The 22423-nt window shown below is 48.6% G+C and overlaps 1 protein-coding gene across 1 annotated transcript in view; it reads right to left on the reverse strand.

Moving 5' to 3' along the window:
• Positions 1–22423, reverse strand: part of KIF1A (kinesin family member 1A) — a 185183-nt gene that overhangs the window by 108290 nt on the left and 54470 nt on the right. The window contains exons 3-12 of the mRNA XM_050965747.1: positions 14079–14155; positions 11446–11625; positions 9987–10052; positions 8897–9075; positions 8121–8232; positions 3473–3550; positions 3003–3068; positions 1869–1886; positions 545–620; positions 94–172 (exon numbers count right to left, since the gene is read on the reverse strand). Of these exons, the coding sequence (XP_050821704.1) occupies positions 94–172; positions 545–620; positions 1869–1886; positions 3003–3068; positions 3473–3550; positions 8121–8232; positions 8897–9075; positions 9987–10052; positions 11446–11625; positions 14079–14155 (931 nt within the window). The remainder of the gene's footprint in view (positions 1–93; positions 173–544; positions 621–1868; positions 1887–3002; positions 3069–3472; positions 3551–8120; positions 8233–8896; positions 9076–9986; positions 10053–11445; positions 11626–14078; positions 14156–22423) is intronic.

The raw sequence follows: 22423 nt of genomic DNA on the forward strand, positions 1-22423 counted from the left end.
AATGTCTAAGGCTGTGACTTCAGATGTCACACTCCATGTTCCCCAGCCCCTGTGCAGGGGAAGTGGGGATGAACTGTTGTCACAAAGGCCTACCTTAAAGTACTGAGGGTCTCATCGTAGTTGATATCAGCAGGGCTGAGAGCAGCAACCATAGCAGTCCTGGAGTTACCACCTGCCAGTGAAAAAAACCCTTGGCTCCATGAAGTGGATCTGTTCCTGGGCCCTCTTTGTAACCCCCCTTCTCTCTGCTTTCCCCTTTCTGCCAGAGCATCCCTGTCATTCTGCTCACAGAGCACACATACCAAACAGTATCCCCACCCCACAGCCCCCAGCTCACATGGTCACATACAATTCCAGCACAGGAACATCCGGTGCTTTGAATGAGTTGGGGGGGTCCCTGACAGCCAGAGGGAGGAGGAGGAGTTAAAGCAAGGAGACTACAGAAGTTCAGGAGACAGGGACCTCTGGAGGTCTGTTGCCTGGAAATTCAGTGAGTTAAGGCCAGAACCAGGGCAAACTAAGTGAACCAGACTTCTTCCCTCACCCAGGTTTTCCCGGAGAAGCCAGGTCAGCACGGAGTCCCGGTACGGGATGAAGTCTGTCTTTTTCTTCTTTTTGTTCTGGAGGAAGAGAGCACAGGAGGGAGATAAGACACCTCGTTCTCTTCAAAGGTAGTAGATTCTCAGTCAGTATCAACCAGGGTCATTTGCCTAGTGACTTCCAGCCACATCTGGCCAAAGGCACACTTTTGAGCTTCCCCTAGCCCAGAGCAAACCACCTACAGTTCAGAGGTTCCATAAGGACCCAAAGACTGTATGCTGACCAAATTATCTACACCTAGCAATCCTGCAAGAAGAGTGTGTCTATGGAGATTTTCTGCTTTGGAGTGGACCAGAAACACATAAAGAACAACTCTGCCTCCCACTTCCACCCCCCATCCTCCACAGCCAGGATGTGATGTCCAATGGATAGGACACTAGCCAAGGACTTGGGTCCAAGTCCCTGCTCTGCCCCAGACTCCTTGTGACACCTTGGCAAGTCACTTGGTCTCAGTACGCCCGACCTCACACAGGTGTTGTGAGGCGCCAGCTTCCATGGTAACAGGGGCCATACCAGCACCTGAGAGAGACAGAAGTGCAGGCAAGGCAGAGATGACTATAACAGACTAGGGGGAAGTGAACTGAATATTTTCAGACCTCAATAAAGGGGTTTGGTTTGGGTTCAGTTTGATTCTTATTGCAGCAGATCCAGTTTGTCCGTCCCTTACTCCCATCCAGCCCAGTTACACACCAATGCCTAGGCCAGTGAACTCTCCCCTTCATTCCCCCAAAAGATTTTACACAGAAGAATCAACAGTCCCCGGTGACTTCTAGCTCTAGGCTGATCTTGCAGCAATGGCAGCACAGCCCCAGGAGATGCCAATACACCTGAGAAACACTATGCTAAGCCTAATCTGCCTCGCCCCGCCCTCCATTTCCAGCTGACTCAGACTAGCAAAAGCCAGCCTGGCTCTCCTCTGCACCACAACTGCTCCACTGAGATATTAATCTCAAATGCAGGGAGCTGAAGGGACCCAGTGAATAGGTACCATTTTGACTGGCCTTGCTGTTGGCCAGCTCTTTGGTGCACTGCTTCTGCTGTAGGTCACCAGTCAGTGGAGCCAAGGATTTGCAGCACAGAACCTCACTGGAGGTCAAATTGTGCCTTAATTTCAGAGCAGAGCTGAAAACAATGAGGCACTCAGTTTAAAAATCCACGCAATAGCATGGTCCTGGGCTGAATCTCAGTAATCTCCCCGTTTCGATCCACAACACCCCTGCCCGTGTTTGATCACCCAAGCCAAGGAACAGAACCCTCAAAGCACATACCTTATTGGGCCCCGAATCCTGAAAGGAAACCAGAGACATTGTTTACCATCACATGAGCATGTGAGACACAGAGAGGCCAAATAGGATGACAGTTTGCTTCAGTCGGGACAAGGGGCTGTGGGTAACTGCAACTTCCCCTCCACCATATGGGAGAAGCTTCTACCTCTCTCAGATGAAGAGCTCTCCACAGAGAGCAGGCTCTGAGCGTGGGCACTGCCATGCAGCTCCCAATGGAGGGGTGAGCGTGGTGGGGGGAACCCACACAAAGGCTCCTCCCACCCTGCTCGCCCCTCTGCTAAGAGGAAGTGCAAGAGTTTCATCAGCTAGGCTGTGGCACAGGACTTGTGACAGGGAGTTATTATTTAGATTGCCATAGCACCCTAAACACAAAGGGAAACAATCCCTCTCCCAGCGAGCATATACTGAGAAAAATCAAAGTCAGACAGAGGGCAGGGAAAGGGATCCCCATACCCACAAAGCGAATAAAGCAGTGAGAGACGCTCATGATCCTGGCTCCATTTCCCATCCTGCCTGGCTGCCAAATGGCTCTAGCTCCTCTTAAAAACATATCTGTTAATATATATCCATCAACGATCCCCAATCTCCATTCCCAGGAGATCCCAGCTCACCCTTCCCACCCCCCAACTGCCCCGCCCCACCAGGCACATACAACCAACACTCCAGCCAGTCCCAACATGGATCATTCTAAAGATTCCCCCGCTCCAGACTGGGGGAGTCTGCAAGGCAACAACTGCTGCCAGAGTCCATCAAGAATACCTGCCATTCTATGCCAGCAAGGGTGTGTGCAAGAGGGAGTGAGTTCAGGGGCTGATGTCCTTGTGCCATGGGAAGAGAGGGCTGTTTGCATCAAAAGCGCCTTTGTTGGCTCGTTCCCAGAACGTTTGCCTTGGAGGATATTTCATAGTCACAGCACAAGGGACTACAAGGGCTGCTCATCCAACGGCATCACTGGGGCTTAGTGTGTGCAGCCCTAATTCATGGGGTGAGCACTGATTCATGTCAATCGGTCCATAAGTGTCAATGAGACTACCTGTGAGTCAGTGCTTCAGGGTTGCACAGTGTGGCTCTATGTAATCAGCCCCACCTGTGGACAGACCTCCTTGGCCGACCTACCATTTCAGCCAGGGCAGAGATGACTTTCCCCAGTGTGGTCAGAGACTTGTTGATGTTCGCTCCCTCCTGTTGAAGGAAGACAGAAAAATCTAGCCTCCAAAAGTCAACTGATAGAGAGGGTCCTGACACACAAATCAGCTTAAGGGCATGTGGGTGTCTGCAGCTCAGCACAATAGCCAAGCTCAGATCCACAGATGATAGCAAACATGGCCAACAGCCAGCTCCCTCCCTGCCAGGGCCCCCCTGGGGAGAGAAAAGACATGGCATGTGGCCGGTCCCTCAGAGAAAACCAGTGGGGAGCAGAGGTTGTGGTGGGTTTAGTGGCGTATCAGGGAGTTGTTACTGGCACTCCAGCTGTCTGAGAACCCACCAAAGAAATGAGCACACCTCTCCATGGTTAGGGTGCACCAACAGCACCTCAAAAAGCACCCGGCACTGAGTGCAGCTCCTGACTCATGCTCCGCTCTTACCTTTAGCCTCGTGCCCTTGGCTCCAGTAGAATCAGCCCGTTCACTCCCAGCCAGGTCGACCAGGCTGATTTTGCTGACCTATAAGCAAAGAGGGATGCCTGCCATTGAGGGCACAGCTATGACTTGCACCTATCCAGAAGTGTCCCCAAGCACTTGACACATTGCTATGCAAATAGTGCAAACAGGAATCACAATTCACCACTGAAATGCAACCACCTCTGATGTGAAATGCAACAGCTGTTTAACAGTGTGCAGTCGTGCTGCACAGCAGTTTGGAGGAGAAGTAAACACTTGGTTCAACTGAAACGGTTAGGGGTGGGGAGGTGGATTTGAAGGAGGAAGAATGTGATTATCCAAATTGGAATAGGGCCTGGACACTTCACACTACAGCTAACACACCTACTCTTGCAAAGAGTGACTTGGGATGCTTAGTGGCCATAAGTAGTCAGGACCTCACCAAAAGACAATCCTGCCAGCAGCACAGCACCCCGGGCACCAGAGCAAGGGATTGGTTCAATATATGCCCTGATGGTTTCCACCAGGGAGAGCTTTATTTTTGCACTAACAGCAGTTTGTGTCCAAGTCCTGTTTTATCTGGAGTCAGGGAGAGCAGGTTTCCAGCTCTGCTCATTCAAACAGAGACGGGCAAAATCAGGAGCTGGTCAACAAACAAAACTGCAGGGTGGTTGGGCTCCAAGTCCCCATTTGTTTGAGAAGTCAGATAAGTGGCTCAAGCTGGGTTGGTCGCCCCTGGCACTTACCCAGGGTGGGGCATACACTCGGCTTTTGCGGGGAAAGCTGCCTGCTGTTACTGCCACTACAACATATAGCAAGGCTCAGATGGGCCCCAATGTGCTAAAAGCCCTGCCCAGAGCAGGACTAAAGGACGCAACGGGACTGTGGGGAGTGTGCCTGAGGGTGCAGGAAGGGGACACAGAGTTGGGGTATGGCAGGCAAGGCTTGCAAAGCTCTCCAATAGCCTTCTCCATCTCACCTCCTAACAACGATTCTTATTATTTATCTACCTCTTATCTCAGCCTCTTTAGCCCAACCGTCACTGTCAGTGAAGCCAAACGGAAAAAATTAAGAGGTTTATACACTAATGCAAGGAGCCTAGGCAACAAAATGGAGGAACTAGAGCTACTGGTGCAGGAAGTGAAACCGGATATTGTAGGGATAACAGAAACATGGTGGAATAGTAGTCATGACTGGAGTACAGGTACTGAAGACTATGTGCTGTGTAGGAAAGACAGAAATAAAGGCAAAGGTGGTGGAGTAGCATTGTATATCAATGATGAGGTTAACTCTAAAGAAATAAGAAGTGATGGAATGGACAAGAAAGAGTCTATCTGGGCAAAAATCACATTGGGAAAGAAAGCTACTAGAGCCTCCCCTGAGACAGTGCTTGGGGTGTGCTACAGACCGCTGGGATCTGATTTGGATATGGATAGAGACCTTTTTAATGTTTTTAATGAAGTAAATACTAATGGGAATTGTGTGATCATGGGAGACTTTAACTTCCCAGATATAGACTGGAGGACAAGTGCTAGTAATAATAATAGGGCTCAGACCTTTCTGGATGTGATAGCTGATGGATTTTTTCACCAAGTAGTTTAAGAACCAACAAGAGGGGATGCCATTTTAGATTTGGTTTTGGTGAGTAGTGAGGACCTCATAGGAGAAATGGTTGTAGGGGACAACCTTGGTTCCAGTGATCATGAGCTAATTCAGTTCAAACTAGATGGAAGGATAAACAAAAACAGATCTGGGACTAGGGTTTTTGATTTCAAAAGGGCTAACTTTAAAGAATTAAGGAAATTAGTTAGGGAAGTGGATTGGACTAAAGAACTTGTGGATCTAAAGGTGGAGGAGGCCTGGAATTACTTCAAGTCAAAGTTGCAGAAACTATCAGAAGCCTGCATAACAAGAAAGGGGAAAAAATTCATAGGCAGGAGTTGTAGATCAAGCTGGATGAACAAGCATCTCAGAGAGGTGATTAAGAAAAAGCAGAAAGCCTACAAGGAGTGGAAGATGGGAGGGGTTAGCAAGGAAAGCTGCCTTATTGAAGTCAGAACATGTAGGGATAAAGTGAGAAAGGCCAAAAGCCATGCAGAGTTGGACCTTGCAAAGAGAATTAAAACCAATAGTAAAAGATTCTATAGCCATATAAATAAGAAGAAAACAAAGAAAGAAGAAGTGGGACCGCTAAACACTGAGGAGGGAATGGAGGTTAAGGATAATCTAGGCATGGCCCAATATCTAAACCAATATTTTGCCTCAGTCTTTAATGAGGCTAATGAGTTTAGGAATAATGGTAGGATAACAAATGGGAATGAGGATATGGAGGTAGATATTACCACATCCGAGGTAGAAGCCAAACTCAAACAGCTTAATGGGACAAAATGGGAGGGCCCAGATAATCTTCATCCAAGAATATGAAAGGAACTGGCACATGAAATTGCAAGCCCATTAGCAAGAATTTTTAATGAATCAATAAACTCAGGGGTTGTACTGTATGGTATGACTGGAGAATTGCTAACATAGTTCCTACTTTTAAGAAAAGGAAAAAATGTGATCCAAGTAACTATAGGCCTGTTAGTTTTACATCTGTAGTATGTAAGGTCTTGGAAAAAATTTTGAAGGAGGAAGTAGTTAAGGACATTGAGGTCAATGGTAATTGGGACAAAATACAACATGGTTTTACAAAAGGTAGATCATGCCAAACCAACCTGATCTCCTTCTTTAAGAAGTATCAGAGCGGTAACCGTGTTAGTCTGGATCTGTACAAGCAGCAAAGAATCCTGTGGCACCTTATAGACTAACAGATGTTTTGGAGCATGAGCTTTTGTGGGTGAATACCCACTTCGTCAGATGCATGACAGACGTTTTGGAGCATGAGCTTTCGTGGGTGAATACCCACTTCGTCAGATGCATCTGACGAAGTGGGTATTCACCCCCGAAAGCTCATGCTCCAAAACGTCTGTTAGTCTATAAGGTACCACAGGATTCTTTGCTGCTTTTTCTTTGAGAAGGTAACAGATTTTTTAGACAAAGGAAACGCAGTGGATCTAATTTACCTTGATTTCAGTAAGGCATTTGATACTGTTCCACATGGAGATTTATTTAAATTGGAAAAGATGAGGATCAATATGAAAATTGAAAGGTGGATAAGGAACTGGTTAAAGGGGAGACTACAACGGGTCATACTGAAAGGTGAACTGTAAGGCTGGAAGGAGGTTACTAGTGGAGTTTCTCAGGAATCAGTTTTCGGACCAATCTTATTTAATCTTTTTATTACTGACCTTGGCACAAAAAGCGGGAATGTGCTAATAAAGTTTGCGGATGACACAAAGCTGGGAGGTATTGCTAACACAGAGAAGGACCGGGATATCATACAGGAAGATCTGGATGACCATGTAAACTGGAGTAATAATAATAGGATGAAATTTAATAGTGTAAAGTGCCAGGTCATGCATTTAGGGATAAATAACAAGAACTTTAGTTATAAATTGGGGACACATCAATTGGAAGTAACAGAGGAAGAGAAGGACCTCAGAGTATTAGTTGATCACAGGATGACTATGAGCCGTCAATGTAATATGGCCGTTAAAAAAACTAATGCGGTTTTAGGATGCATCAGGCAAGGTATTTCCAGCAAAGATAAGGAGGTGTTAGTACCGTTATACAAGGCACTGGTGAGACCTCATCTGGAATACTGTGTGCAGTTCTGGTCTCCCATGTTTAAGAAGGAGGAATTCAAACTGGAACAGGTACAGAGAAGGGCTACTAGGATGATCCGAGGAATGGAAAACCTGTCTTATGAAAGGAGACTCAAAGAGCTTGGCTTGTTTAGCATAACCAAAAGAAGGTTGAGGGGGGATATGATTGCTCTTTATAAATATATCAGAGGAGTAAATATTAGGGAGGGAGAGGAATTATTTAAGCTTAGTACCAATGTGGACACAAGAACAAATGGATATAAACTGGACACTAGGAAGTTTAGACTTGAAATTAGATGAAGGTTTCTAACCATTAGAGGAGTGAAGTTCTAGAACAGCCTTCCAAGGGGAGTAGTGGGGGCAAAAGACATACCTGGCTTCAAGACTAAGCTTGATAAGTTTATGGAGGGGATGGTATAATGGGATATCCTAATTTTGGCAACTGATTTTTGATTATCAGCAGGTAAGTATGCCCAGTGGTCTGTGATGGGATGTTAGACGGGGTGGGATCTGAGTTACTACAGAGAATTCTTTCCTGGGTGCTGGCTGGTGAGTTTTGCCCACATGTTCAGGGTTTAACTGTTCACCATATTTGGGGTTGGGAAGGAATTTTCCTCCAGGCAGATTGCCTTCCTCTGCAGCATGGGGCATGGGGCACTTGCTGGAGGATTCTCTGCAGCTTGAGGTCTTCAAACCACAATCTGAAGACTTCAGTAACTCAGACATAGATTAGGGGTTTGTTACAGGAGTGGGTGGGTGAGATTCTGTGACCTGCATTGTGCAGGAGGTCAGACTAGATGATCATAATGATTCCTTCTGACCTTAAAGTCTATGAGTCCATGAGTCACACCCTCTCTCCACCAGCCAGAGCACAGGAATTGGGAAAATGCTGCCCAGCCCCACTAAAGAAACACCCTCTTTGTGCTCACCTTCTCGGTGGTGATGTCAGTTTCTGCATCGTGCCGTTTCTGGGTGAAGATGATGTTGAAGACAGCGTGCGATCGGCTGCTGGTTTCGTTCATGTTTGTGGCAGCGACCGTCCTGTGGAGGGAAGAGGGCAGGGAGGCATGGAATCCTGCAGCTTGGCAGCCACTAGCAGCACTTGCTCAGAGTGCAGAGCTGGTGACGTCAGGCAGAGCTCGGTGACTCCACAAGGCAGGACTGAGAAGAGTGTAAGCCAGTGGTGCTCACGCTAGACCACCTCTTAATGCCCAGCTCTGGTTTGAACACTTCCGCCTCTAAGGAACTCACATAAAGCCCGCTGCAGTCAATGAGGGTCTCTCCATTGAATTCAGTGGGCTCTGCGCCAGGTCCCACACGCCCTGTCCCACCTCCACAGCTCCCTGGGGACAAGACTCAGGATTGGCTCCATCACAGGGCAATATGAAGCTAGTGGACAGCACTCAGGAGACAAGAGGAGAACACACCTGGGTCAGTGAGTGGGTGCTGCAGTGTGGCTGCTCTCTCTGATCCTGTCTGCTTTGTGATTGTTGAGATACAGAGGCAAAAGCACAATAGGGCTGTCACCAGCAGCCCACTCAGCCAGCTCAGGGAAGAAGCCAAGTGATTTCCGAAGCCCTCCCAGCCAGAAGACAGGGGCCTAAGATGTGGAGCACGTGCTGAGTGATGTAAAGCAGGGGATTCTCCGGACAGCACTAGGGCGGGAAGGGAAGGAAAGGCAACCAAGACTGTGCCACCCTCTCACCTGGCTTTATTCCCAGAGTCCATCAGGTCCTGGATGTCATTGTAGGAAGTGACGGCCAGCTTGGAAAGGTCCTCTACATAGGGACCCAGGAGGGGGTGCTCCCTTACCCTCAGGTTCCCCTTATTCTTGGGATTCAGCAGGTCCCGCACACGCTCACAATATATCTCCATGTAGCTCACCTAGGGGACAGAGCGCACCAAGTCTTTGTCTGACAATGGGGGGAGGGACTCCCACATCACACAGGACACATATGCAGTTGTGACCCATCCTGACACACCCAGTGGTTTGCTCTAAGAGCCGCCCCCTTCCAGGCAGTGATCCATTGATTTCAATGGCTGTGGTAGTGTGAATGAGGGCAGAGTCTGGCATAAGGGCCATGGGCAAACCGTGCCCAGCATGCAGCCAGCTTTTCACTGGCCCTGCTGAGGCCCTGCACGCCTCATCTGCCAGTCTGCACAAGGGGCTATGGAAGAGCGAGTGACTTTGTCTACACACCAGAGTTGCTTAGTTACCTAAACTGAATTCTAAATAGGTTACTGAATTAAGCTGAACTGATTAAGGCACTTTTAAATCAGTCAAAGTGTCACCAAGCTAATGTTGACTTCAACCCCATGTAGTTAAAGGGATGCCAGGGAAGGCAGGCCAGGCCTGGGTGAGGGTATGTATCTCGACAGCGATGTCAGATCCAGGCATGGGCCTGGAACCAGATCAGAGCAGGACTCTCCCACTGTCCCATCCTGATGGCAGGTGCTGGAACCCAAGGGCTGCAGGCCAATGACTGCTGACCCATGAGAATTTAGACTCCTCCCTGAACGCAGATGGGAGCAGGTCTCTGTGCAAGGGTACTAGGGCCTGGGAGTGACAGAGCAAGGAAGGCAGGCCTCCTCAAGGGCCTGAGCCTGGAGCTGCAGGTAGTATTCCATGGGAGCCACTCTTTGGTTAATACACAAGGCAACTGACTCAGGGAAGGAGCAGGGCAGGCCCATGCAGTGGTGCTGGCAACGGCCCACCTTAACATATCGTCCCTGTCTCCTCAATAGATGCTCTCCACAGCAGAACACCCCCGCTGTCAGCGGGAAGGGCCCCATACCTCCACAGAATAGGACATGTTGTCATTCGTGGCGTCGTTGATTCGGGAGAAGAGGTCCTCACACAGCTGCAGCAGACAAGAAGAGAAGGAGACATGGCTGCTCACATCCCCTATAATGCAGCCAGAGTCACTGGGGGGACGGCGCCAGGGAAACAAGGATTTTTCCTTGTACCCCAGAAATGGGAGCTGCAGAAAGGCAGGCAGGCAGGAGGGGAGCCTGCTCTCTGTGCTCACTCACACCCTGTTCTGAGTGACTGAGCGACATGGAGAGTAAGTGGCACAGTCAAAGGCACTGCCAGGACTGTGGATTTCAACTGCTTCAGCTCAGGAATGAATCAGACCTTTGTGACCAGGTTAATGCCTGGTAGAACTCCCACCTTGCGTGGAGTCAGGGCAGGGATCAGCCCGGCCAAAGCCTGCACTCGCTTACAGCCACTGGCTCTCACAGGACTGGAGAGATGTATATGAGGACACAGTATGACTCAGTCATTCAGCGCCAAGGTTTCCCAGCCACTCAGGCATCTCTGCTTAGAGCCTCCACCTACCTCACCTTTAGGTTCTGTGGACTGATGCCAGGGCTGGCTTTAGGAACTGCGGGGCCCGATTTGAATACCTGGTGGCGGTACGGGTCTTCGGCAGCACTTCGGTGGCGAGGGGTCCTTCACTCGCTCCGGACCCCCTGCCGCTGAAATGCCGCCGAAGATCCAGAGCGAGTGAAGGACCCCCCCATCGCCGAAGTGCCGCCGAAAACCCGGACCGCCACCGGGTATGTACTAAAAATTAAAAAGGCACCGAAGGCACGGGGCCTTCTTAGGTGTGGGGCCTGATTCCGGGGAATCGGTGGGATTGGCCTAAAGCCGGCCCTGACTGATGCTTTTACTGCCCCCTTTCTGTTCATGGCAGGTCTAGGATCTCCCTTGCTCTGCCCTGACCCTTTCCAGGCGACTCCCCAGGTGCTTGGTGGTCTCCAAGCAGCTCGTACCTTCTGCATTGATTCCCATCCCGGGCTCCTCGCTTCACATCCCCTCCCAACTGTAACTTTCCAGCTGCCCTGATTGGGAGAGAATCCAGGAGACCAGTAGCCATTCTTCCTCCCAGCCCTGCCTTTGTCAAGTTCCAGGCAGCCAGTTCTGTGTCAATTTCCCATCTGGTTGGTAGCTCCTGTGCTCGCTGGTGCCACAGCCCTGTTGACTCCTCAGTCCTTGCTGCCATCACCCTGTTTTCCCCCAGTAGATAACTGCTCCCTGTCTCCTCGCTGGCACGCAGCAGCTATCAATGCCCCACATGCAGGGGGCGACAGCCTTTCACCCACATGGGAACTATTCATCTGCCCTGCCCTCCACCCCTCAGCAGCCTCCTTCTCCTTCACATGATTCCCCCCCCCCAATGACCCGGCTATAAGTATTCTTTGTTTACACCAGCAGCGTGCTCTCCCCCAGGTGGTGATAGTCTCTGTTACCTGTGGGATGATGCCTTGCTGATCCTTCTCCTGCCTTCCCATCATGGTGTAGGATTTGCCAGCACCTGTCTGCCCATAGGCAAAGATACAGACGTTATAGCCCTCGAAGGCATGCTGCAACATTTCCTCCCCGATATCCTGGTACACCTGCTTCTGAGATGCATAATTGATGTCTTCGGGCTGCAGGGAGGAGAAACCAGAGACTGTCAGAAGGGAGGGAAGGTGTGAAAGAGAAAGTAGAAGGAAAGAAAACAAGAAAAATGGTAAACATCTGGCCCTCATTCTTCTCTCATTTGCACTGGTTTATCTGGGTGCAATTCCATTCATCTCAATGGAGCAAAGTTACTCCTGTTCCACCCTAGTGCAAGTCAGAGGAGTATCAGAGCCTGCATTATTTTCTCATACTACTGTTGCTGAGTCACTCGTGTATCAAGACCAGATGCACACTGGGGCATCCCTGGCAATGGTTCACCAACTAGGGAGGCGATCCTTTAACTTCCATGGCGTACGGCCACCAAGGAAAACCTCTCAGCACCAGTCCCTTGTGGCACTCCAATGCTGACACTGAGAGCTCTTGGCTTTCTGATCAAGGTACAGATAATGTGAACGGGGACGAGGGCTGCTCTGATGCACTTGGGGAATTGCTGGACAAGACTCCGCCTCACTATAATTGTGACACACCTGTCTGAGGATCTGAAAAGCTGCCCAGCTCTGGGCTACATCAGAGAGGGAGCTGCCAGCAGGGCATTCTCCACAAGAACCCCTGGACTTGGCCATTCAGACCTCTCTGGCTCTCAGAGCCTAGGCACAGTGCAAAGCCCCATCCTTTTGGGCAGTGTGACGGGGCATCCATCCCACACTGGCCAGTAAGGGGTTAATAGACCCCTAGGGAGGCTGTGCAAAAAGCAGCCAATGGGAAAGGGGCTGTGAGGAGCAGCCAATCAGGTCCCAGCAAAGAGCCTCAGGGCAGAGCAGGGCTCAGTAGCTGCCTGTAACTTGAGGAGGGAAGACTGTATCTGGAGTAGGCTGCAACCCAACAGCATCATGGACAGAGCAGTGCAGGTAGGAACCCAGGGAGAAGAGAAGGAACTCTGGACAGGCTGCTGAGGCTAGGAAGGTCCATGGCCATGGGGAAGTGGCCCAAGGAAATGCAGCAATAGCAGAGGAAAAGGAGTTGCAGGTGGATTGTGGAGAAGGAGTGACGGTGCAGAAGGCAGACAGGAGTGTTGGCCTTCAGTTAATCCCTAGAGTGACCAGGGGGAGGCGCCAGTCTGGCGGTGAGTGACGCGCTCTGTGACAGGCAGGCATTTGGGAAGGGGTAAGATTTGTATTTGGGGTTTTAGGGCTGGAGGGAGAGATGGAAATTGCACTGCTGAGGGAAGCTGTTGGCTTGCTGCAGCCTAGCTGTGTCGGGCTGGATTGCACTGGTCCTATGCCTTTTCTGAGTTAGATGACTGAAACTGAAATAGATTGTTAAATAAGGAACTTGGCTCCAGCTGTTGTGTCCTGGTAAAAAGCTTTCTCAGAAATGCTATCTGGTTTCTACCTCCAGTACAACCCAAGACCACTCCTTCCAGCCTTGTAGCTAACACATTTGAGGCTCTTTAGTGCCCACTGAGCACAGGGGACACAGTAAGGATACAGGAACACAGCTGGGCAAAGAATTCACAACAGCTAGTCAGATTTCATGGTTAGTTGTGTGTGAATTGTCTGGGAGGAGTTACTGTCTCTCAGGCTGGTCTGTAATGTGAAATTACTGAAACACTTCACATGAATTACTTTCAACCTGTAGCTTGTTTGGGAGCATTTTGTTGCAAGTAATGAAAATTCAAGCTGTGATTGGTCACCTATATTCCTACTTCATGCTGTGATTGGTCCCCGTGTTTCTGCTTTCTGAGTGGAGAAATGGAATGAATATCTGCCAGTTTCCTGGAAGCAATGCTCATAGAGAGCCAGTAAAAAATGAGCGTCCAGCCACTATTCCTGTTTCAGTGAATACCCCAGCCAGTGAACTCTTTGGCTAAAACGATTGTGGAAAGCAAGCGCACAAAGGGCACAAACACAGCTGAAGAACAATTCTTTAGTGAATGTATTCATGGCACAGGACTTTTCCCTGCACTCCCTTGGCCCCAGCTGTGCGGCTGGGCTACATTGTCATGGGATTACCACAGATTGTTTTTTAGCTTAGATCAGCAGTTCTCAACCTTTTCTACCCTGTGACCTGAGTCACAACAGAAAACAATATCAGGATGCTGCTGCTACCTATAGTTCTGGGAACCTGCTCCCATCTAGCCATAATGAAAGGGCTTGTGTCCCCGCCCTCGGACCTGTTTGCAAACCCACAGCTTGGGTTCTTTCATAGTGGCTGGAAGGGGGAAGGGTGACCAGCTCTGGTGCACCACCCAGTGGTTGATTTGGGACCAGATCAGCTAAGCCATCTCTAAGGAGGTGAATCCTAAAGTACAATGGTCAAGAAGACTGCCCCCTCTTTCACAGCTGGCAGCCTGTCTAGTCCTTATATCAAAACCTTTGGATCACTCCATCCCATCTAACCCCAGCTTCTTAACAAGCTCTCCATTGCAAAAGGGCCTCAGGGCAGGAAAATCCACCTGGAACAGCAGGTTTCCACTTACCGTAGTGTGAGACCAATAGGAAAAGTCAAAGCTGAAGCTTTTGGGCGTCTCTTTGGGCTGCTTTGGGTTAACGATGGCTAGAAAGAAACAGATAGATACAAACACACTGTAGATGAGCTGTCAGCATTTGGCCACCCTCATTAGCAATCAAATCTTTCTGGAGACACCTGCCATAAAGAACTGGAAATGAACAGCACAGCAGGTCATGGAGATGGAACTTGCTTGCCTCTAGATCACTGGCTTAAACCAGCACTGGAAGGCTGCTGCTGCCATCTGATGGCTGGGTGTGGTTAAAGGAGGTAAAATCATAGAATATCAGGGTTGGAAGAGTCCTCAGGAGGTCATCTAGTCCAACCCCCTGCTCAAAACAGGACAAATCCCCAGACAGATTTTTGCCCCTGTGGAAGTACAGAAAGAACTGACATGGATTTGTAGGGGATCTTAATGCATGACAGTTTCTGTTAGCCAGATTTAGGCTAGCTGTAATCCTAGTAACGCGAGATTTGTAAAAGCAAGGATTGTGTGAGGCGAGTGGAAAAGAACTGTGTGAGAAGTTGTTTTTTGACCTTGTGTAAATAATACAATATGTAGACTGGTGTCTCTTAAGTGAGAAAAACAAGATATTAGGATGACCTATGTATAAACAAAATGCAGCTGTTGCTTATTATTGTCAACAACAAAAGTATAAATGCTTGCTGTAATTGTTTACCTGTTGAGAGACCTATCTAGGAAGGGGAGACCCTATGTCCTAGTGCACTCTCTCCCTGTTGTAGCTGCTAAACAGAATAAAGTATCTGACTCTGCTGCACCCAAACAAAAAGTGAGAACTGAGTTTTTCTCCAACACCCCAAATTGCCCTCTCAAGGATTGAACTCACAATCCTGGGTTTAGCAGGCCAATGCTCAAACCACTGAGCTATCCTTCCCCCACAAGTTGATGGTCTCAGTCCAGTTCTCAGTGTCCACATGACAAAACTGCCACCAAATCCTTTTTTGGCACTCTTAGCAGAGAGGCCAGACACTGAACAGGCATGGAAACTGGACCATCTTTCCCCCTACAGATGGTCCCTACTAGCAAGGAGTGAGATGCAGGGGAAAGACAGGCAAATAGTCCAATCTTCATCTGACTAGACTATGTTACAGGCTTACCTCTTTGCCGAGGTAAGCACTCAGCAGGGAGTTGGGTAGGCTGCTGAGTCGCAAGGAGAAAAAGCCTGGGTGTTCTTGGCTGGCTAGTTTCTTTCAAGTGCAATAGGACTGGGAGGGGGGGGAGCAGGGATTTATTTTGATAGTACAGAAATAATGGGGTAATCGTATATAATCAAATAATGGGGCATCATTTCAACCAGGAGTCCTGCTCAGGACAAGGTTTACTAATCGGTAATGGCTTCACTTAGGTAATGGTGGTATCTGCAGCTCCAGAAGGTATGGGATAGTTCCCTGAAGCTGTGGTTGACGGGAGCGGGTGGGGACTGGCTAGAGTCAGACCTCCGTAAGCAGTCTGATGCAATTCCTGTGCAAGTTGTCCACACCCCTGCCAGTTGGACGGGGAAAGTGCTGGCATATACCGGGCTGCAGATGCATGGAAATCCAAACACTGCCTCCTGCTGTGAATCTCCAACACGCAGCTGAGAAATGCCATGAAGAGCCCATGTAGCCTGGGGCCCTCCAAATATGCCCAGAACCCCTCATTCATCTCATACTGCACAAAGGCCTGTGGATCACAGCAGCCACCTGGCTGACTAGAACTGCCTCCAGAGTCCATAACCACTGCTTGTGAGACGGCCGGAGCTGGGGCTGCAGAGCAATGCAAACATCAGCTGCACCACTGGTGCTGGGCATGCTGCTGCAGAGCATTCCCTCCTCCCTGCCCCATGCCCCTGCCAGCCAATGGAGCAAGAAAACAATCCCGTCACTTCTGGGTGGGTGGGCAGAGCACTATGGTCTCAGCAGCACAGAGAAGTCTGAAGGACACGCGTGTGATCTGGGCTCCTCAGAGCCTAGAATGAGAGGATAGGAGCCCACCTTTAACCCTTTGCCATCAGCCACTGTGACCCCCAAGCTGTTAAACATCATTAACAGATACAAAAGGCAGGGTTGAGGAATGCATCTGTTACCAGGGACAGCCATAGAGACAGCTCTGCTGAGTCAACCATCTGCCAGGGACAGTAAATCACATACTATCCTCGATGTAAGCCAGCCACCCTTCCCTACACATCATGCAGCGGCCACGACTCATTGCCTTCTCAGCCATTCTGCCTGGTTCTGGCTTCCTACAACCCAGTAACCTGTCTTACCCATTGTGTGTGTCACCGGTGCTATGATCACTCTGGCACATCACTTCGATGCAGCCAGCAGGCCTAGCAGGGCGTCCCAGCCCCAGCAACCATAGGGGCGTCACGGGCCCAAGGACTCCCTCCCTCAGGGGGTCCCATGGGCAGGCAAATTAGCATTGTATGTTGCTAACATGGTTGCAAGCATTGCAAGGCATTTCGGGGGAGGGTCAAAGATGTGTGAGTGTAAAATGGAAGATTCCTTTACAGGTTGCAAAAGGCCAAAGGGGGAGGAAGGTGTGCTCCATCATCAGCACTTGGTGTGCTCCGTCATCTCCTCCCCTAAAGATCCTGAGGCCTCAGCCTGATCACCTTACACCTCAAGCAGATTGGTAACGTAAATCTGTCACAGTTTTGGTGGAGATTTGTGGAGGGGGGGCCCTGCGGAGTGCACCAACTGCTTTGCCCTTGGTATTTCATGTTTGCTCTGTCCGGCACTGTTAGTATTACATGTTGAGGATTTTATGATTAAAGGTTTGCCCACTCTCAGCCTTAGTAGGTCTGAGAACCGGAGAGAGGTTTGGCATTCCTCTCTCCACCCCAGTTCGCGGGGGTACGGTGCAGGTGGGTATACCTCCGAGTTGTAGAAGTCCCGGGTAATGGGAGGAGGACTGAAGGAGTTTCGCTCCATGCATATAATCCTCGGTGCATACACCCTAAGCCGTAGCATGGTGAGTTGGAGGAGAATATAGGGTGTCTCACTCTGCCTGGGAAGGGTTTTTGGTGTATGGACTCTTGGTGGTACTGGACCGAGTAATATAGAGGGAGGCTTAGCGTCTCTCCCTCCAGCCCAGGGGGCATGAACATTGTAAGCCCTGATAAGCCCCAGATTGTGATAACATGTTCAGGAAACAGAAGGGTACAGCTGCGGCCTCAGGAGTCGCGCAGTCATGGGCAATGGCATCAACGATGGGTTCAAGGCTAGACGCACGGGCATTATGGAGCGCAGACATGGTAGTCCGGCCACCCGGCCCGCTGGTGTCACGGGAGGCAGGTGGACCTGATGCCTGAGCCATGGCAGAGGCAGCAAAGAGGGACGGAACCCTGCTGCCTCTTTCAAAGGGGAGTGAAGACCTCTCACGGCTGGAGAAGGCTCTCACAAAGGTGGGATACAATCCCTGGGGTTCTGTGTAAAAAAAGCAAAAGGGTAAAAACCTAGGGGCCTCTCTGGGAGTAATATGAACTGCAGCAACCATGTGGTATCAAATGTTGTCGGGACAGAAAGAGGAGTTGGGGAAAAGGTGTGTACCCGACAGCTGGTGGAAACTGAGCAACTGAAAGCACAGATTACTAACCAGGCTGCAACCCAAGCCTATGCCCAGGACAAATTGCAAGCCTTGAGACAGGACTTCCAGCACCCGCATGGAAGCACTGGCTAAGCAAGTACCAGTTTGTGCTCAGCATACACCGCAAAGGCAGTGTGCTTGCCATGAAAAGGAAATTGAACAGTTAAAATGTCAATCGGCCGTGCGTTTGGTCCAGGTGGCGAGCCTCACAGGGAATGATTTGGGTGACCCTTGTGAGGATCCTCAATTTTGTGGGGAACCTTGTTGCACCAGAGGGTGAAGGAGAAGGTCATATGTACAGCACTCCCAACTTTGAGGACAGCACCCCATGAGGTGATTATGAAGAGGAAAGGGACCCGGAGGGATGGGGGCTAGTTAAGGAGCCCACCTTCCTTGCTAAATTGGTAGTGGAACAAGCCTGTGCCCATGGAAAGGGACAGTTCAGTGAGAAAAACAGGTTTGGGCCCAGATAAGCAGGCAGGCAACAAATAAAGAAACTGGAAAACAGGTTGGAAGCCTTGAGGGCATAGTGGCAGGAGTAAGGAAAGGAGTAAGTGCAGATATGGGGAATTTAAATCCCTGAAATAGTACTTGGAATGGTAAAATCTAAATTGATTAAGGTGTCATTTTGGAAGATAAGCAAGTGATTTAAGGAAAGAGAGTGAAAAGTTAACTCTGCAGAGGTTGGAGGGAATTAAGCAGTTAAATGTTATAAAAGTGTTAGAGAAAAAGAGAATTCTTGGTTTCTTTGCAGCTATTCTGAAGGAAAATGGGCCCTTTTCCAAAGGAATGTCTGTAAGTAATCCAGGCAAAAAAGCTCTCTAATGGATATCATTTGACTATGGACAATTTATTACTCAGATTTGCTAAAAGAACATAAGGGGGTTCTATTGGAATTTAACTGCCCAAAATGTATAAAGGGGATGTGATCTATATACAGCTATGTAAAAACAAAGCAATGAAAAAGGAATGTGCATTTTCCCCAGTATATATGAGGTGTATATTATAAAAAAAAATGCAAACTTACCATTACACTTAATTAAAACCCTATAAGGGCTCCAAAGGGAGCCGCAAAAGGTTGTGTTTTAGTTTTTAAAATCACTGTGTGGTTTAAAAGCAAAAGTTTAAAAGTAATCAGAACTCTGGTGAAAGTTGATTGTGTCCCTTTTAAGACAGAGTCTCTGAGCTGCTAATGGCTTTGAATCCAAAAGCAAGCCAGAAAGCATTTGTGTTCATGCAAATTACCTAACTAATAAAGATAGAAGCCATTAAAACCTGGCCTGCCTATAGAACAAACACCAAAAAATATGGGGGTAATTCCTCTGTTTTGCCTGCAATCAGCAAGGGTATTTATATAAAAAAAAATATATTTTAAGCAAAAATCTGCCACCCTCCGAAGGGGTAGAAAGATGGGAATGCTGGTTGAAGAAGTGCGTGTTACAGATAGCTCCAAAGTCAGTGTGGTCTGTGGCCGCCCTGATATCTTTGGGAAGTGAGCTTCGTAGCCACATGGAGATTCCTGGCCTGCCCCCGAGCAAGGCCTGCTGTGTGTGCACATGGGGTTTCCCTCTGAAGGCTGGCAGGCCTATTGGCTGGGCAGAGCAAGGCTGTCATGGAGAGTCATCATTACACAGAGTGGGGTAGTCCCTTGAGCCACTTGGCCCAGGGCCATGGAGGGCTCTCAAGAGAGGGTGTGGTGGAGCCCAGAAGCAAAGCCTGCGTCACTGAGCACACACTCGGCTGTGTTCTCAACCAGCTGCAGTTATTCTGAGGTCGGCGGCTGCACACCTAGGTATAGAGGACCCCAGTCACCAGGCTCAGACCAGGCTCAGAGGGGGTGACTGCATGGATCACCAAGGCCAGTTCTGCATCTGCCAGGAGGAGGAAGCAGAAGTCTCCCTGCCAGCTGCAGCTAGGGTAGGCTGGATTTTGCTGCTGGGGCTGTTAGGGTACCCAGAAGCAAAAGAGGAATCCAGGTGGATACCCAAGTCACAGAATGACTTAGTGGTTATGCCGGGGGGTCTTAAAATTGCTCCTCCCTCAGTCAGCCCAGCTTCGGCTTCAGCCAGAGCCCTGGGCAGTGGTGCTGTTGGTGTCTGATCCAGAGGGGATGCCCTGCTGGCAGTTTAGTCCACTCTCCCCTAGAGGCTACCAAGAGAGGCTGAACCAGGCAGGGCACCCACTTTTTGAGCTCCAGCAACAACCTGGCCCATGGCAAACCAGCTCAATGGTGACACCACACTGAAAACCCACTGGCTAAAGCCAACAGTGTATCTGTCCTTCACTCACTCGCCATCGCCCTTGGGCTCCAGTAATCATGGAGATCATTCCAAAGTGCCCTGCATTTAGCATACAAGCTCTTCAGTTTGGATGGCCATGTCCCCTGCACACGGAATCCAGGCAGCTAGCAGCACACCCTGGATCTTGTGCCTCGCCTCAGGCCTGGTCTGTAGGAGTGAAATCACACAGCACACAGTTGGTCTGATCTGGAGAAGCACTCAATGCCCAGGACTCCCACTGACTTCACACATTAACCAAGGCAAGTGTCATTTCAAGCCCTGTTCTGGGATGTGTATCTGACACCAAGCAGGGGTTCTGCGTGTTGAGTGCTTCCAGGATCAGACTTTAGTCTGGGATTTTCAAAGAAGATTTTCACAGAGAGTTAAGTGGCCAATTCTCATGGATCTGCACACCTAACTAGCTTAGGCTCCTTTGTAAATCAAGCCTGATGTCTACAGGCTGGCAATGCCTACTATTACTTATCCAGGTGTTAGAATCATAGAAGATTAGGGTTGGAAGAGACCTCAGGAGGCCATCTGGTCCAACCTCCTGCTCAAAGCAGGACCAACACCAACTAAATCATCCCAGCCAGGGCTTTGTCAAGCTGGACCCTAAAAACCTCTAAAGATGGAGATTCCACCACTTTCCAAGGTAACCCATTCCAGTGCTTCACAGCCCTCCTAATGAAATAGTTTTTCCTAATATCCAACTTAGACCTAACCCACTGCAATTTGAAACCATTGCTTCTTGTTCTATCACCTGCCACCACTGGGAAAAGCCTAGCTCCATTCTCTTTGGATCCCACCCCTTCAGATAGTTGAAGGCTGCTATCAAATCCCCCCTCACTCATCTCTTCTGCAGATTAAATAAGCCCAGTTCCCTCAGCCGCTCCTCATAAGTCATGTGCCCCAGCTCCCTAATCATTTTCATTGCCCTCTGCTGGACTGTCGCCAATTTGTCCACATCCTTTCTGTAGTGAGGGGCCCAAAACTGGACTCCAGATGTGGCCTCATCAGTGCCCAAAAGAGGGAAATAATCAATTCCCTCGATCTGCTGGCAATGTTCCTACTAATGCAGCCCAACATGCTGTTAGCCTTCTTGGCAACAAGGGCATACTGTTGACTCATATCCAGTTTCTTGTCCACTGTAATCCCCTGGTCCTTTTCTGCACAAGTGCCACTTAGCCTGTCAGTCCCCAGCCTGTAGCAGTGCCTAAGATTCTTCTATCCTAAGTGCAGGACTCTGCACTTGTCCTTGTTCAACCTCATCAGATTTCTTTAGACCAATCCTCCAATTTGTTTAGTTCACACTGGACCCTATCCCTACCCTCCAGCATACCTACCTCTTAGTGCCATCTGCAAACTTGCTGAGGGTGCAATCCATCCCATCATCCAGATCATTGTTCAAGATGTTGAACAAAACCAGCCACAGGACAGACCTGTAGGGAACTCCGCTTGATATTCCAATCCACCTCCCAATGACTTCATAAATATCTCCAATTCAACAGGTTAATCAATATTTGGAGGATTTTCCTGCCATGCTGTATTGGGAGAGGATCATCACCAGACAGACATTTAAATTGTTTTATTTAACTAAAACAACGTTATTTGTTCTGGATTTTTTTTCTTCAACAGCAAACATAATATTTTAACAAAACAAGCATATGAATTTTTGAATTTAGTTAAACATTCAAGTTTTTTTTAAAATCAGGTTTGTTATTATTTAAATTGTTTTTAACTAAAATAGTTAAATGAAATTTTAAAAAACCCACAAAAATTAAATCAATTATGTCAGCCAGCTCAACATGAGAAACTTAAAATATTAGCTTCTGTAGCTAACTCAGTCGTCTTCACCTTCATTTTCCTGTTTGTTCATAATCTGGAAAAGAAAAACAAGCTTTCCTGCTTTTTCAAGTCCCAAACGATTTCTCAATTTGAGATGAATTAGTCCAAAGGAAGAAAATATTCCTTCTACACCAGCAAAAGAAGCTACTACTGTTAAAAGTGAGATTATCACTTCAACAGTCTCTGAATCCAAGTGCTTAAGTGATTTCCATCAGTTCGCTGGTGTGACTTTCTTTAAAATATCATCAGCAAACATCTATTTCTTGAATGGTTCACCCTTAGCTCTGAAGTTTATTATAGTTGGCATTATGGAGAGATGATTGCTGGATGTCCATGTCATAGCCAACTCCTCTTTGTCAGCAGTTAATGTTTGACCCTGATACCGAGCATTGAGAATATTTGCAAGAAAACGAGCTGGAGATAGTGCTTGTCCCATTCATTTTTTAAGGCTTGTAATTTAACTCTATCATTGCATATTTCTCTTTTTAAGATATCTCATTCAATTCCTTCCAAATGTCAACAGCGTCAGCAATAAAACAGCTATTTCCCTGCATTTTGTTCAAGGCTTCAGGGTACTCCACGTTTTCAACATTTCTCTTAAGA

Source organism: Gopherus flavomarginatus, chromosome 8 (genome assembly GCF_025201925.1).
Source record: "Gopherus flavomarginatus isolate rGopFla2 chromosome 8, rGopFla2.mat.asm, whole genome shotgun sequence".
Taxonomy (NCBI): Eukaryota; Metazoa; Chordata; order Testudines; family Testudinidae; genus Gopherus; species Gopherus flavomarginatus.